At 46.8% G+C, this 12,224-nt stretch overlaps 1 protein-coding gene across 2 annotated transcripts; it reads left to right on the top strand.

Annotated features, from left to right (window-relative positions):
- The first annotated feature begins 6,408 nt into the window (after nucleotides 1-6,408).
- LOC116842204 (SAGA-associated factor 29) lies at nucleotides 6,409-8,246 on the top strand. Of its 2 annotated transcripts, none has more exons than XM_032811056.1 (2): nucleotides 6,409-6,591; nucleotides 6,919-8,246. In XM_032811056.1, exon 2 carries the CDS (start codon nucleotides 7,074-7,076, stop codon nucleotides 7,956-7,958), a length of 885 nt encoding a protein of 294 aa, XP_032666947.1. In that variant the 5' UTR covers nucleotides 6,409-6,591; nucleotides 6,919-7,073; the 3' UTR covers nucleotides 7,959-8,246. The 2 variants fall into 2 exon arrangements, with proteins under 2 accessions (XP_032666947.1, XP_032666948.1); XM_032811057.1 differs by having other exon boundaries at nucleotides 6,866-8,246.
- The last annotated feature ends 3,978 nt before the right edge of the window (nucleotides 8,247-12,224 follow it).

Raw genomic sequence — 12,224 nt, 5'->3', positions numbered from 1 at the left:
TAACATATTTATTCATACTAACACACACAAAATATTTTTCAAATATACATTTTCCCCAGATCTTAACTTTTCATCAATTGTTCATTTTATTTAAATAAAGGCACTTAGATTTAAACATGTCATTAGTACCCGTCGAGTAAATTTGTTATTCTTCAGATATTTTTGTTCTCAGTATGAAAGTTGTAGTCTTCGTTTCGAACTGTACATAATGATTTTCATATATGACACCCGGTTATTTACGGTAAGAAGATTCCGGAAGCGCGAGACGCACAGCTCGAGAGCGAAACATTTACGTTTCGCGCGGCAATTCGTTCGCGGATTTTGTCCGCTGCTCGGCGAAACTATTCGCCACTGTCTAACCGCCGGGCGGTTAGACGAACGACCTAATGGGAACAAAGAGAAGGTACACGAACGACAATCACGAGACGTCAAGCTCCTACGAACGGATTGTATTTACGAGTCAGATTCATTCACCGCCTCGCACTCCGCCTTGCCTCGCGCGAGCCTCTGTTTCTCATTCGCATCACCAGTAAACGCGGCTGCGTTTGACATTTCCATTCTGCGCCTTACGGAGGATATACGTATAAAATGTCGTTTATGCGCGCCGATGTCCGGCATCGTAGTGCGGATTAACGACTGCAACAGGTCGTTAAGTTGTGCGTCGTAAAACGCCGATATTAGATGAAAATCGAATCGCATGAGCTACCGTCGGATCAGCAGCTCGCTACGCACGGTCGATTTATGTGAGTGTCCAGTATATCCTCTCTCTTTCTCTTTCTTTCTCTCTCTTTCTCTCCGAGTTCGTTGCATTATTCTCCTTTGTTTTACGTCCATTTGTTTTGTCAAAAGCATAAACGTCACGACTGCTATAATAAATTTTCGTATCCGCGCGTGTGCACTCTGAGCGTGGACTTATCCTTCCTTCTCTTTCTTTCTCTCGTTTTTATTTCTCTTGCCTCTATATGTTCATCACACGACAAATATTCTTATATTAATCAATGAATGCATGAAAAAAGTATAATTAATGAAGAAAATTCGAATATGTTTAGTGCAGTTTATACTTTCTTTATTCACTCAGAGAAAAACACATGGTGATGACAAATAGATGGTAACTGTACGAGTTTTGTATGTAGAATTAATGTGTGTAATTTCTTAATCTATATATATATATATATATATATATATATATATATATATATTACAATTCTATGTACGAAACTCGTACAGTTGGCACTTATGCAGTTGTCACCACCATGTTCTTTTCTCTGAGCGTACAACGAAAGAACTCTGGTCAAGAGAGAACAGACAAGAATGTGCGGGAGACACACCTGACTCGCGAAATCTCGTCTGTTAATTGCCGTTGTATGCTCAACGCGTCGCAATTCAGCATACGCCGCGGGGCCAGTCGAGCGAATTCGGTGATGAGAGCCGGAATGGGTATTAGCGAGATACGCGTATCCCCAGACGAAGGGCGCGAAATGGCGTAAGGACTTAGCTCGAGGCCCACACAGGATCTCCTTACGCCTCGTTAGACCCCTTGTTCCATATTTCGAAACGTATCTACACACGTACATATGTACGTACGTAACACCCCGAGCTGACAATGCTGAGCTCGTCGTCGTGTCGTAGCACGTTTTAATGGCCCATTCGCGGTTGCACCCGTCAGACGTGTAAAAAGGATTTGATTTCCACCCGGCGACGACGCGCGAGTGCTGAGTTTCGTCAGAGCAATTAGGAAACGAGAGACGAAACGCGTGCGAGCTTTGACAATATCTAGTATGCTCCATTTTGCCAGTTCTCTGTTAGACTGGCGCGATATGAATAATTTCGGCGCGATTGCGATCGTAAAATCGATGTTACGCCCGTGGCAAACTATGAATTTAGGATCTTCTTGATTAGAGGACAAGATTGACACTTCCAAGGAGTCTGGAAGTGCTTCTTAGTAATTTTCATGAGCCTTTGATATGTTGTAGGAAAGCCAAAAATAATAAATATTGCATTTTACAAGTGTTTCTCTTTATCGCACATTTGGTAATTGAAACGATCTCTTGGAGGTAATTTCGAAATTTACGATTTTTGTTAGGACAAATGTGGAGAAGACTTTTACGCTAATTTAACCCTCTATTGCCTTCGTATAAGACGAACGCTCAGTTGAAATTTTAGCTTTCAAGCTTTCTGGCTTTTACAACTTTTCAGACTATTTGTATGGTCGTTTTCTTAATTTTCTTAATATAATTTTTATCGATAAACTTTGAAAATGTTAACGTGCGCTCATAGCGAGAGTATCAAGTCAATGCGGCTCGCACTGTTACCAAATTTAAGCCTTACTCTGATGAATCGATAATAAATCAATGTCTAATGCATCTATTCATTTCTATGAAGCTGTATTAATGCAGTGATAATTAAATTTTCCTAAATTTAATTAATAACAGGCGCGGCGCTTCGCTCTTACGAAAGCACTAACCTTCGTCAGCCGAACGAGGGCAATGGGAAGGGTTAACCACGCGCAATGAAACTATTTTCTGAAATCGTACTTTTGGAGTACGACTTGTAAACGCCACGCAGCAAGTGGATGCAGACACTTTGCATCTGGGCGCAATACCGCCGACAGATGCAATGCGCTGCAAACAGTTTACAGACGCGTTGCGTTCGCTCGCGAGTTGCACGCGCTACTTCGCTAGACACGAAGCGTGATACAACTACTTGCAGCGCGGCGTCTGCAATACGTATCCCTTCTCTCGAGGGAAGTAAGTTGACGCGAATGCTATCCTCAAAAATATCGAGGTACTGTCACTTTGTAATAACGCCGCGGGTAATGAACAGGTGCTCGGGCAGTCGCCGGTTAATTCGCAGGTAGTCGCCAGATAATTTCTCCGATATTTATCCAGATATAGAAACTAGCCGATGACAGCAGCAATCATACGAGTTACTGATGTCGATGCTACCTAGTATCCCGTAGTGCTAATAAAGTATTAACCGAGTAAATACTCCGTCGACAGCGCTTATTTATATCGCCACGTTAATTGCACGTTGTATCACAAATAACACTAGATGACACAGTATCAATTATGGAAGTCCGGTTTCCGTCGACGGATAAACAAACGGGTCTCGTTAGACATTGATTCTTTTTCTCTCATTCGCAAGCGCGCGCGAAATGACGACGTTCTAAGCAACAGCACCGTGCACGGGCGCGCGCACACATCGTCTAGTCTGCATACTTCATACTTAATCGATGGAAATTGAGTTGTAAGAGCCGCGCGGCTAATTTAAATTGTTGATCGCGCGGCCGCGCTCGCGCCGAGCCCCGGGTATGAATCGTCGTCGTGCGGTGCGACGCGAATGAATTTGTTCGCATTATATGCAAACCAACGGCGGGTCGCGTTATCAATGATTTCGCAACGTGAAACTCCTCTCCCACTCGCGCGCTCGCAAACCAGCAGCAGCAGCAGCAGCAGCAGTAACGGCAGCAGCCGTCGGTCAATAATTACGCCGTCGCCGGACGCGCTATAAATCAATGCACAGAAAGCCGAATGACGGGGACGATAGCCGATGATAATGCAAGCGCGCTCGAATGTACCGCTAATTGCACGTGCCACGCGGAGAATATATACGACGGCGAGATTAGACGATCTCCCACGATAAACGCGCGGCGATTTCAGACATTCCACTGGGGTCACCGTCGTGCGTTGCTGCTGCTACATCCGATACGCAATCGAGTGCATTAATGCTGCCCGTTGATCTCCCACTTGGCGGTGAAAAATCTCGCCGACAATCCAAGAGAGATACCTTTCGGTTCACTCAGCTGATAACGCGAGTCGACTACCATCGCGAGAGAATGATGGGAATCGCGGGATCTCCTCGCGAACATGAGTGCATTAGACAGCATCAAGGGGGCAAGTGATCGTTCAGGTCGAAAAAGCAACAATGTTCGAAGATTTATTTGCAGGAAACTATTACGTGAACATACTCGAATTTTACATACATAACAAAGTAATACACTTGCATTAAGAAACATAATTTATGGAATTATTTCTTGCACGGAGATGACTTTGCAGCATCCAATGATCTCGCACGCCTCCTTAGTTTGCATGATTATGTTTGCACAGGAAATAATGACAAATCATTCTTTGATGCAAATGTGTTTCTCAACTGTATACAGACATATTCACTCTCTCTCTCTTTCTCCCTCTCTCTCCTTGGTAGTTTCCTTGAAAATAAATTTCCAAATACTGTTGCTTCCTTTGGCCTGGAAACGTGATTCATTCCCTTGATACGTGGCGCAAGGATGAATCGCCTGCGATTTTGCGACGGTGCAGCTCGCGCCACTGTGCGGCACATGTGACATGTATTTCATTGTGGTGGATAGGTCACGGAGTTCGCAAGAGCTCGAACGCGCCGTCGTCGTCGCCGCCGTCGCCACGCGGTCAGATACGTTTACGGCGAGTGCACGTTGCGCCGCGTATATCGGCAGGTGTACGTGTGGCACACGTGTGTATGGGGATGTAGTAAACACACGGACGCGCGCGTTCTGGCAAGGCACAGTCGCGGTAATAGTCCACGCAGCTCGGCATTCTCTCAAGTTCCATGCGCGCGATGCGTCCCGGCGTCTCTCGGTGCGTTATCGGCACACTGTTAGCGCGGTTAACCAGTCGCGGCCGTTAGCGATGATGCACAGCGTGTCCGATGTGTGTGCACGGTGCACAACAGCAACAGTAACACACCTCGCACCCACGCCGTCACGCGCGCTGCGATATGCCGCCGCGCGCGATCGTGTATCTGGGAGCGACACGTTTTCGCGGGGAGATCGCAGCGATTTATCGAAACGGATGTGCCACTTCAAGCACCGCTCGCTTGAAATACATCGAAGCGATCGACGCGTATAATCGGTGGATCGCTATCGGCGGCGAGTCTCGCGAGCGCTGTTTTGTCGCCGAGAAGTTCCCGTTATCATATTTTTGCGACGGACTGGAATAACATATCGAGGAAGAGAGGAAAGTCACGGCGGGCTCAAATATCGCGGAGTTCGGCGGGTCTCAATAGTCGTTTGAATGATCGAGCCGATGAAAAATTGAACCGTTTCTCGCAATGTCCCGTCGATTGTACGTTTTGAATCTGTTATTAAATCGCGGCTGGTTGTCGTCTACTTTGGAGAATTTTTTTTTGCGCACGAGAACACCGGGGCGAGGGACGATAACGCGAAATCTCGTCGCGGAAGTATGCGTTTAATCAAGAGATTAGATTCAGTTTTCCCAAGCCCTACCTTGAATGAGTTATGGCATTCTGCGGTGCTGTCGATGCTGTTAGCGCGGTTAACCTGTTGGTTGTTAGCGATGATACACGCCACATTCAATGTATGCCTCCCGCCTGGTGCCGCAACCGACCCGTCTATGCGATACGATGTATGATTGGATCTAGGAACGGGTTCTCTCCGGGAAAAATTATCCGCATATAGCTATTTTTCGCGTGTCAAAACGACTTTATCATTCGAACACACGTATATCTCACGGCCGATGGAGCGGATGGTCACGTTGGGTCGAACATTTAATGTACAAGCTCAGGTACAACCCAATTATAGGCATAGCATCGCGACATAGATCATTGCAACAAAATCTAAATATAAACAAACGTAAACTATTCACATATTTCGAATGTGTTTTAAAATAAAAAGAAAATATATATAAAGTGATAAATAAATAATAAAATAATGAATAGAGATAAAAAAATAACGAGATTGTAAAATAATAAAATAAACCTCAAAATGAAACATAAAGCAATAATAAAATAGCACAAAAAGAAAATAAATTGCATTCGGCTAATAAAACTCAAATATACTATTTAGTATTAAATGATAAATAAATAATAAAGTAATTAATAAAAATAAAGAAATGAAAAATAATAAGGTCATAAAATAATAAAATAATCTTCAAAATGCAACGTAGATATTCGATTAATAAATATATTGTTCCATAATAAATAATAATTAAATAGTAAAATAGTGAATAAAAAATATATAATAAGGTTATATAATAATAGAATGGAATAATTCTCAAAATGAAACGTGAGGCAATACTGCAATAATACAATATCACAAAACGAGAGGTAAAGGAAAATAAATTGTATTCGACTAAGAAGACTCGAGTACGCTTGTGCTATCTGTCCAAACACCGAAGTTGAATCCAAAGAAAGGAAGAATAGAATCGCCTTCGGCGATTTGTTTCTTTGTACGAGGAAAATACATCCCATTTTGACTGGTTGAATCAGCCAGCAGTGAATCAGCATGTGGTCATGGGCAATACTATTGCCGCTGCGTCGTTCATCGACGCGCTCGAGAGATGGCAGCATCGCCTTGGCAGAGAACCGTAACGACCAGCTAGGAGGACGGTGGTGGGAGAACGAGTATGACGCAGATGCGAGTCTGCGGTCGATCGAGTAGCATGAGGGAACAGTTAGTGCTGCCTGAAACTTCGCGTTAGAGAGGTTTACGCTGAGCTATCGACTTCTGGAACGTCTCACCGAGGCCTCACTCTCGTGCCAGAACGAAATCCATCGAAAATTTGTCCGAGAAGGGATACAAAACTTCGCGGAGGACGGGTATGTATATCGACTCAGTCGCCAACGTGTTCACTGTCGGCCATATTGAAAAGAGCTGCAGCACGGTAGTACGTGACAAGCCGCATAGCATCATCACAACTACACGTGTTCAAACGAGAAAAGCTTAAGATTCCTCTCTATCGGTATAAACTTTCACATTTTAAAATCTTTTATAATCCAAAAAAGACATGCTTTGTAATAATAAAAATAATAATACGTATTTGATATATTAGACAAATCAATTATTAATTTTAAATTAATTCCAAATTAACAGCAACTAAACTTTGGAAAATGTCGGACGCCCAGAGAGTGATCCCTTTGTTACAGAAAAACTGCAATGATACCGGGGAAATTAATAAATTAGAATCAAAGTTACTGTGGTATCATCAAGAAAGAGGTTCGAGAAAAGAAAATTTAAGGGAGAAAAGAAAGAAAAGACTGAGTCCTAGTGTCCTAAAGAAAAGACTCCTACATTTTCCACAATGCCATTCACCACGGACACAATAGTGAGTCAGCAGATAAACGAGCGTTTGTCTAGCATATATAGTCTCCTGCGCGAGATAGAAGCACACCGCAATCGTTCAGAGTTCAACATGAATAATATCATGAAAACCCACGAGAAGGTCACGCCAGACGACAAGGTGTCCCTTTACTATCAGCAGAAATTGAAGAACTTGTACAACGCCGCGATACTCGATGCCCAGCAGGAAGAGGATGTTTTGCGCAGGACCCTCGGCAAGATCAACGAGATACGCGTCATACGAAATGAGTTTCGCATTCAATCGAAGAACGCCGGCAACAAGGAGACCATCAGACGTGGCGCGCTGATGAAGATGCTGCAGAGCACCGCGCAAACCTTGCCTCTCTACGTGGGTAAGACACCCGGTGCCAAGCCTCCGCCTCTGTGCGGCGCAATACCGGCCGAACCATCGTACATCGCAAAAATGGGTGACATGGTAGCTGCCTTGGTCAAGCCGGGTTCCGATCAGGACGAGGAGAATTGGATACTCGCGGAGGTCGTGCAATTCAATCCCGCCACGAATAAGTACGAGGTCGACGATATCGACGAGGAGCAAAAGGTCCGTCACACGTTGTCGCGAAGACGAGTGGTGCCGTTGCCGCTGATGAGAGTCAATCCCGAAACCGATCCGCACGCCTTGTTCCCGAAAGGCTCCATCGTAATGGCCCTGTATCCGCAAACGACCTGCTTTTACAAGGCGATCGTGAACCAACTGCCGAACACCGCCACGGAGGAATATCAGATCCTGTTCGAGGACGTAGAATACAGCGATGGCTACTCGCCGCCGTTGAATGTCGCGCAGCGCTATGTGATCTCCATTAAGGAAGGCAAGAAGAACAAGAGCTAATGCCGACGGACAGTATTATTCTCGAGACATATTATTCTCGAGCCGTTATAAATCATTTTCCGCATGACAAAATGTCAGACTAAAATTAAACAGCAATAGATCGTAAAAAAGCATTGACACGACGACGATTTACATATGTAATACATTCTTCTGAAAACCTCGCTCTCAAATTTCTCGAATGCCTCAAGTCCTTGACCTCTAATTATAATAAAATCTAATTATAATAAAATCTAATTATAATAAAACGCTAATTATAATAAAATATAAATAAAGGAACATAATAATAAATTTATTTCTCTCTGAAAACGTCAATGATAAATCCTTTCTATTGGGTTCTCCAAAAAAATTATATTAACGAGCCTCGCGTATAACTCCGACTAATGATTACAACGAATCAATGCAATGGTCTTATCGCGCGGACTGTCGTTGGGATTAATTCCGAGCGTTAGAGCCGGGAAAAATAAGCACGTACTGACAGTTAAGATCCTATTTCCGCGGTGCTGTCCGTCATCGGAGTAATTGACGTAGATTATAGGACGATAATAGCGGTATATCCTTATGTACGCCGGGTGGACCTGAACCTGGACTCTGCTGACCTTTCGCGGAATCGGTTCTCCGTGACTATCCGAGTAATTTCTTCCTATACGGAATAAATCTTCTCCGCGCGCGCGCGACCGCGTCACGAACGTGGGACAAAGATGGGTGGAATAAGCGAGAGAAAATGAGATAAAGGAAAGGCGAAAGGTGGGAGGTAAAAAAGAGAGAAGGAGAGAGTGAAAGAGCGAGAAATAAAGCGGGAGCGGGCGAAACTGCGAGAGAGCGACTCGAAAAAGATAGAGAACGAAAGAGGGAGTACTCGCGCAATAATTGATTCCATAATCGGCGGCTGCCGCCAGACATCAAAGCAACTCCGGTATCCCGAGCCGAACCCCCCAGCAGACCGGCCCAGCTAGCCAATCCTCATTCATTATTTAACTTAACTACCTCCGCATCGGGGGAGTCATAAAAAAGTACTTTGATTCAGCACACGTTGCGGACATGTGTTTTCGCCATTTTCCTCGAAATTAATCCTGGAAATTTTTCATTGATTTCTGGTTGCCGTTCGGATGGAGCTCGCCCGTTGAATAACGCGCGCCGAGGGCTTTAATTGAAACGAGCGAGACTGGATCTGTCGCGCGCGCGAACGAAATATTGTGCGTAATAATTAAGGACCAGAGAGAAAGCACGCATGCGTGCTTTTGAATAGCTTTCGCGGGACGCGTTTATCGCGAAAGAAACGTATATCACGCCGTATATCACGCGCGATTGTACTCCATTTTTTCTGCGTGCCATCAGTGTGCGCAATTTAATGTACGATATCAATAACGAAGGAAGAAATACACACAGTGTTCTCTCGGCTTCGAATGACGTACAAATGTACGTAAGATAGAGCTATTATTCGGCGTATATCTCCATGGAACTTTCCGCTATCTTCGGCACGATTCTCCTAATAATAGAAATTATCTAGCCTGCGTAATGGCTTTTACACGCCTCGCCGCGAAAGTTGTAACGACCGATTGTATCTCTCCACCACGGTAGTTTCTCTAACCGCATCGGAGCTCACCCCGAGCCCGAAGGTCGCGGCCGGGTCGCATGAATTTAGCAAAACGCGCGACCTCGTGCCCGAACATTTTATCCGCGCGCTCGCGCTAACCCGCAATCGAAATTGCGTTTGCGACTGGCAACACACAAACACAACTCATCCTAGCATTTCCACCGACGGCCATTAGTCGTCCTCGATTGTCCGATATCTTTTCGCGTTTCTGGACGGTAACCGGCTCTGTCAGCAGAAGCCATTCTCAGTTTGGGAATTAATTCAACCAGCGATTAGCTTCCGCGTCGAGAGGGTGAGTTCTGACCCGGGACGACTTACGTGTGTCGAGACTGTGTGTTTCTCTCGTGTGCTTGACTGTGTGTCCGACAGACCGACGGACAGGGCGTGCGTTCGTTGGTTGGTTAGTTCGTTCGTTCCTTCGTTCGTACGGTGAGCCTAATACAAGTGGACCCGTAGCATGCGAGCAACCGGAAGCCAAGGCGAACTTGCGTCCGAGCACGCGAGCCATACTTTCCACCTCTGTTCCCCGCGAAAGCACCTCCACCAACCTCCTACGACTCGTTCTTGCAAGGTTCCCTTCGTTCATTCGTTCCACGTCTCAGTTATCTGAGTAATACCTCTCCTCCGGCTTCGCTCGCCTCGCCCTATTCCGTTCTCTCTCTCTTTCTGTCTCGACCTTTTCCTCCCTCTCGTTCACTCCTTCTTTTCCTTGCCTCGCTTCTTCTCCTTTTCTCTCTCGTATCCCACTGCTGACCCCCTTCTGCCTCCATCGCCCTGTCGCTCTCTCGTTCCCCCTTACCTGCCGTACAACCCGATCAGGGCAGGTTCACTTAACCCTCCGGTAATGGCGCGCTGTATTTTTCTTCGGTGCTCGTAATTACGCCCGTGCTCTCGCGAGCATATTTTATTTCGTTCCAGATCGATCGGTTCCGACGCTGGTATCTGTCACTGCCCCCCTCCCCAGCAGCAGCCCGTTTCCTATCTCGTCGCGCACTCTCCCTTCTTTCTTTCTTTCTCTCTTCACCCCAGGCCGGAGGCTTGATCCAGCGCGCAACGCGCGTTACCCTCCGGCGACCATTAGTCTTTCTTTCGATAAATTGGCGGGTCGGAGTGATTGCGAGATGTCACCACGGCACCCTCACCTGTCCGTAACACGCATTTGTTAGACAGTCGAGCGCGGCGCGAGCCTCCCTCGTCTTGTCCGCGCTAGATTAGAGACATAGCGATAATGATTTGGCAAGACGAAGCACATGTTGCTTCTCACGGCTGACCGGTTGTTTCGAACGAGACCGGAGTTCCGGGCGCGCGTGCTCGCGACCAGTCATCCGGAATATTCTATCGATCGGATTCGCAACGCGCGTCCGCTACCCGCCGCCTCCGTCGCTGCGTCTTTCGCAGCGAGCCATAATTTAGCGCTCTTGACTATGAAAGAGGCACGAAAAGATAAACCATGGCTGGCCCATTGAGACTTCACTAGGTTCGTTTAAGTAGTACTCCGGAGTTCATTGAATTATTGATACCGAGAGTAAATTGAAAATCGATAAGCGATCCGGTGCAATTTAACTTCGCGGCCGTTCCCGAGCGAGGGAGAGAGAGACGAGGAGCGCGAGAGTCGAGAGGCGAAGGGGAGAGGGAGAGGGGGCGATGTGGGTGGGAGCAGAGAGTGCGGAGCTCGCACGGTGGGGGATTACGGGGCTTCTCTCGTGTGTTGGACGGGCTCCGGATTTTCATTTTTTAATTAATACGCCGAGCACAATGGTACCGGAGAGGAGGGATCGATAAGGTCGGCTAACGAGCTGCCAACCTCTAATCCAACTTTACCTCGAAAACTGTCGGAACTCTTATACGACGTGGTAATGAGTTCTGGCCGTTGAACGGAAGAAAAGTCACGATGTTAATAGCTTCTGCCTTTGAGTCCGAGGGAGAAAAAAAAGCATCGCGCCGTATGAAATGGACGGCGACAACCGGACAGCCGAAGGGGCGAGAGAGCTCGGTTCGCCCGCGTCCTGGCGGCTGCCTACCTGTCTGCCTCCCTTCTCCTTCACCTCCTCCTCCTCCTCCTCCTCCTTCTTTTCCTCCTCCTTGGACACGTGCCGTCGCGGATTCCGTTTAGCCCCCGTTTAGCTGCGCGGCCAGGCCAGGGAAATAAAGCACCGGCGGTAAACGGCCGTGCGGCACCGGATTCGATTCCGCAGCTATTGAGTTTCGCGCGGCGCAATTTCTTGCCTGAAACCGCAATACAGTGTCCCGGCGTGCGCTCCTCCGCTTTTCCTTCGCCGCCGATATACACCGTGCGGATACTTTCGACGAAACGATAGCGCCGTCGTACTCGCTACCGTATGCAGTCGGTTGCACACGTACTTTTAAAGTACCGCATCGAATCGCTGCACCTGATCGGGCCCGCGCGGGCTCAAACGCGACGCGATATCGCCCGGGGAAATCACGTCGTTGAGCGAAAGTCGTCCACGGGCTCAAGTTCTTGAGTATAATTGCGAGTGATTTTGGCAGAAAGAGAGGAAAAAGGCGCCACGCGGGCCGTATTACCTTCTAGTTTGCTATAACATTTCCGAAACGCGACGCGTTCGCGTTGCGGAATTCAAGGATTGTTAACGCGCTCGTAACGCGCGTACGTCTCACGACGATTGCCCCCTCCTCCGCCCCCCCCCCCCCCC

Source organism: Odontomachus brunneus, unplaced genomic scaffold, assembly GCF_010583005.1.
Source record: "Odontomachus brunneus isolate Ranch 3 - 2012 unplaced genomic scaffold, Obru_v1 Obru_scaffold_022, whole genome shotgun sequence".
NCBI classification, from domain to species: domain Eukaryota; kingdom Metazoa; phylum Arthropoda; class Insecta; order Hymenoptera; family Formicidae; genus Odontomachus; species Odontomachus brunneus.
The sequence above is the reverse complement of the archived record's forward strand: the minus strand, read 5'-3'. Positions and strand labels throughout refer to the sequence as shown.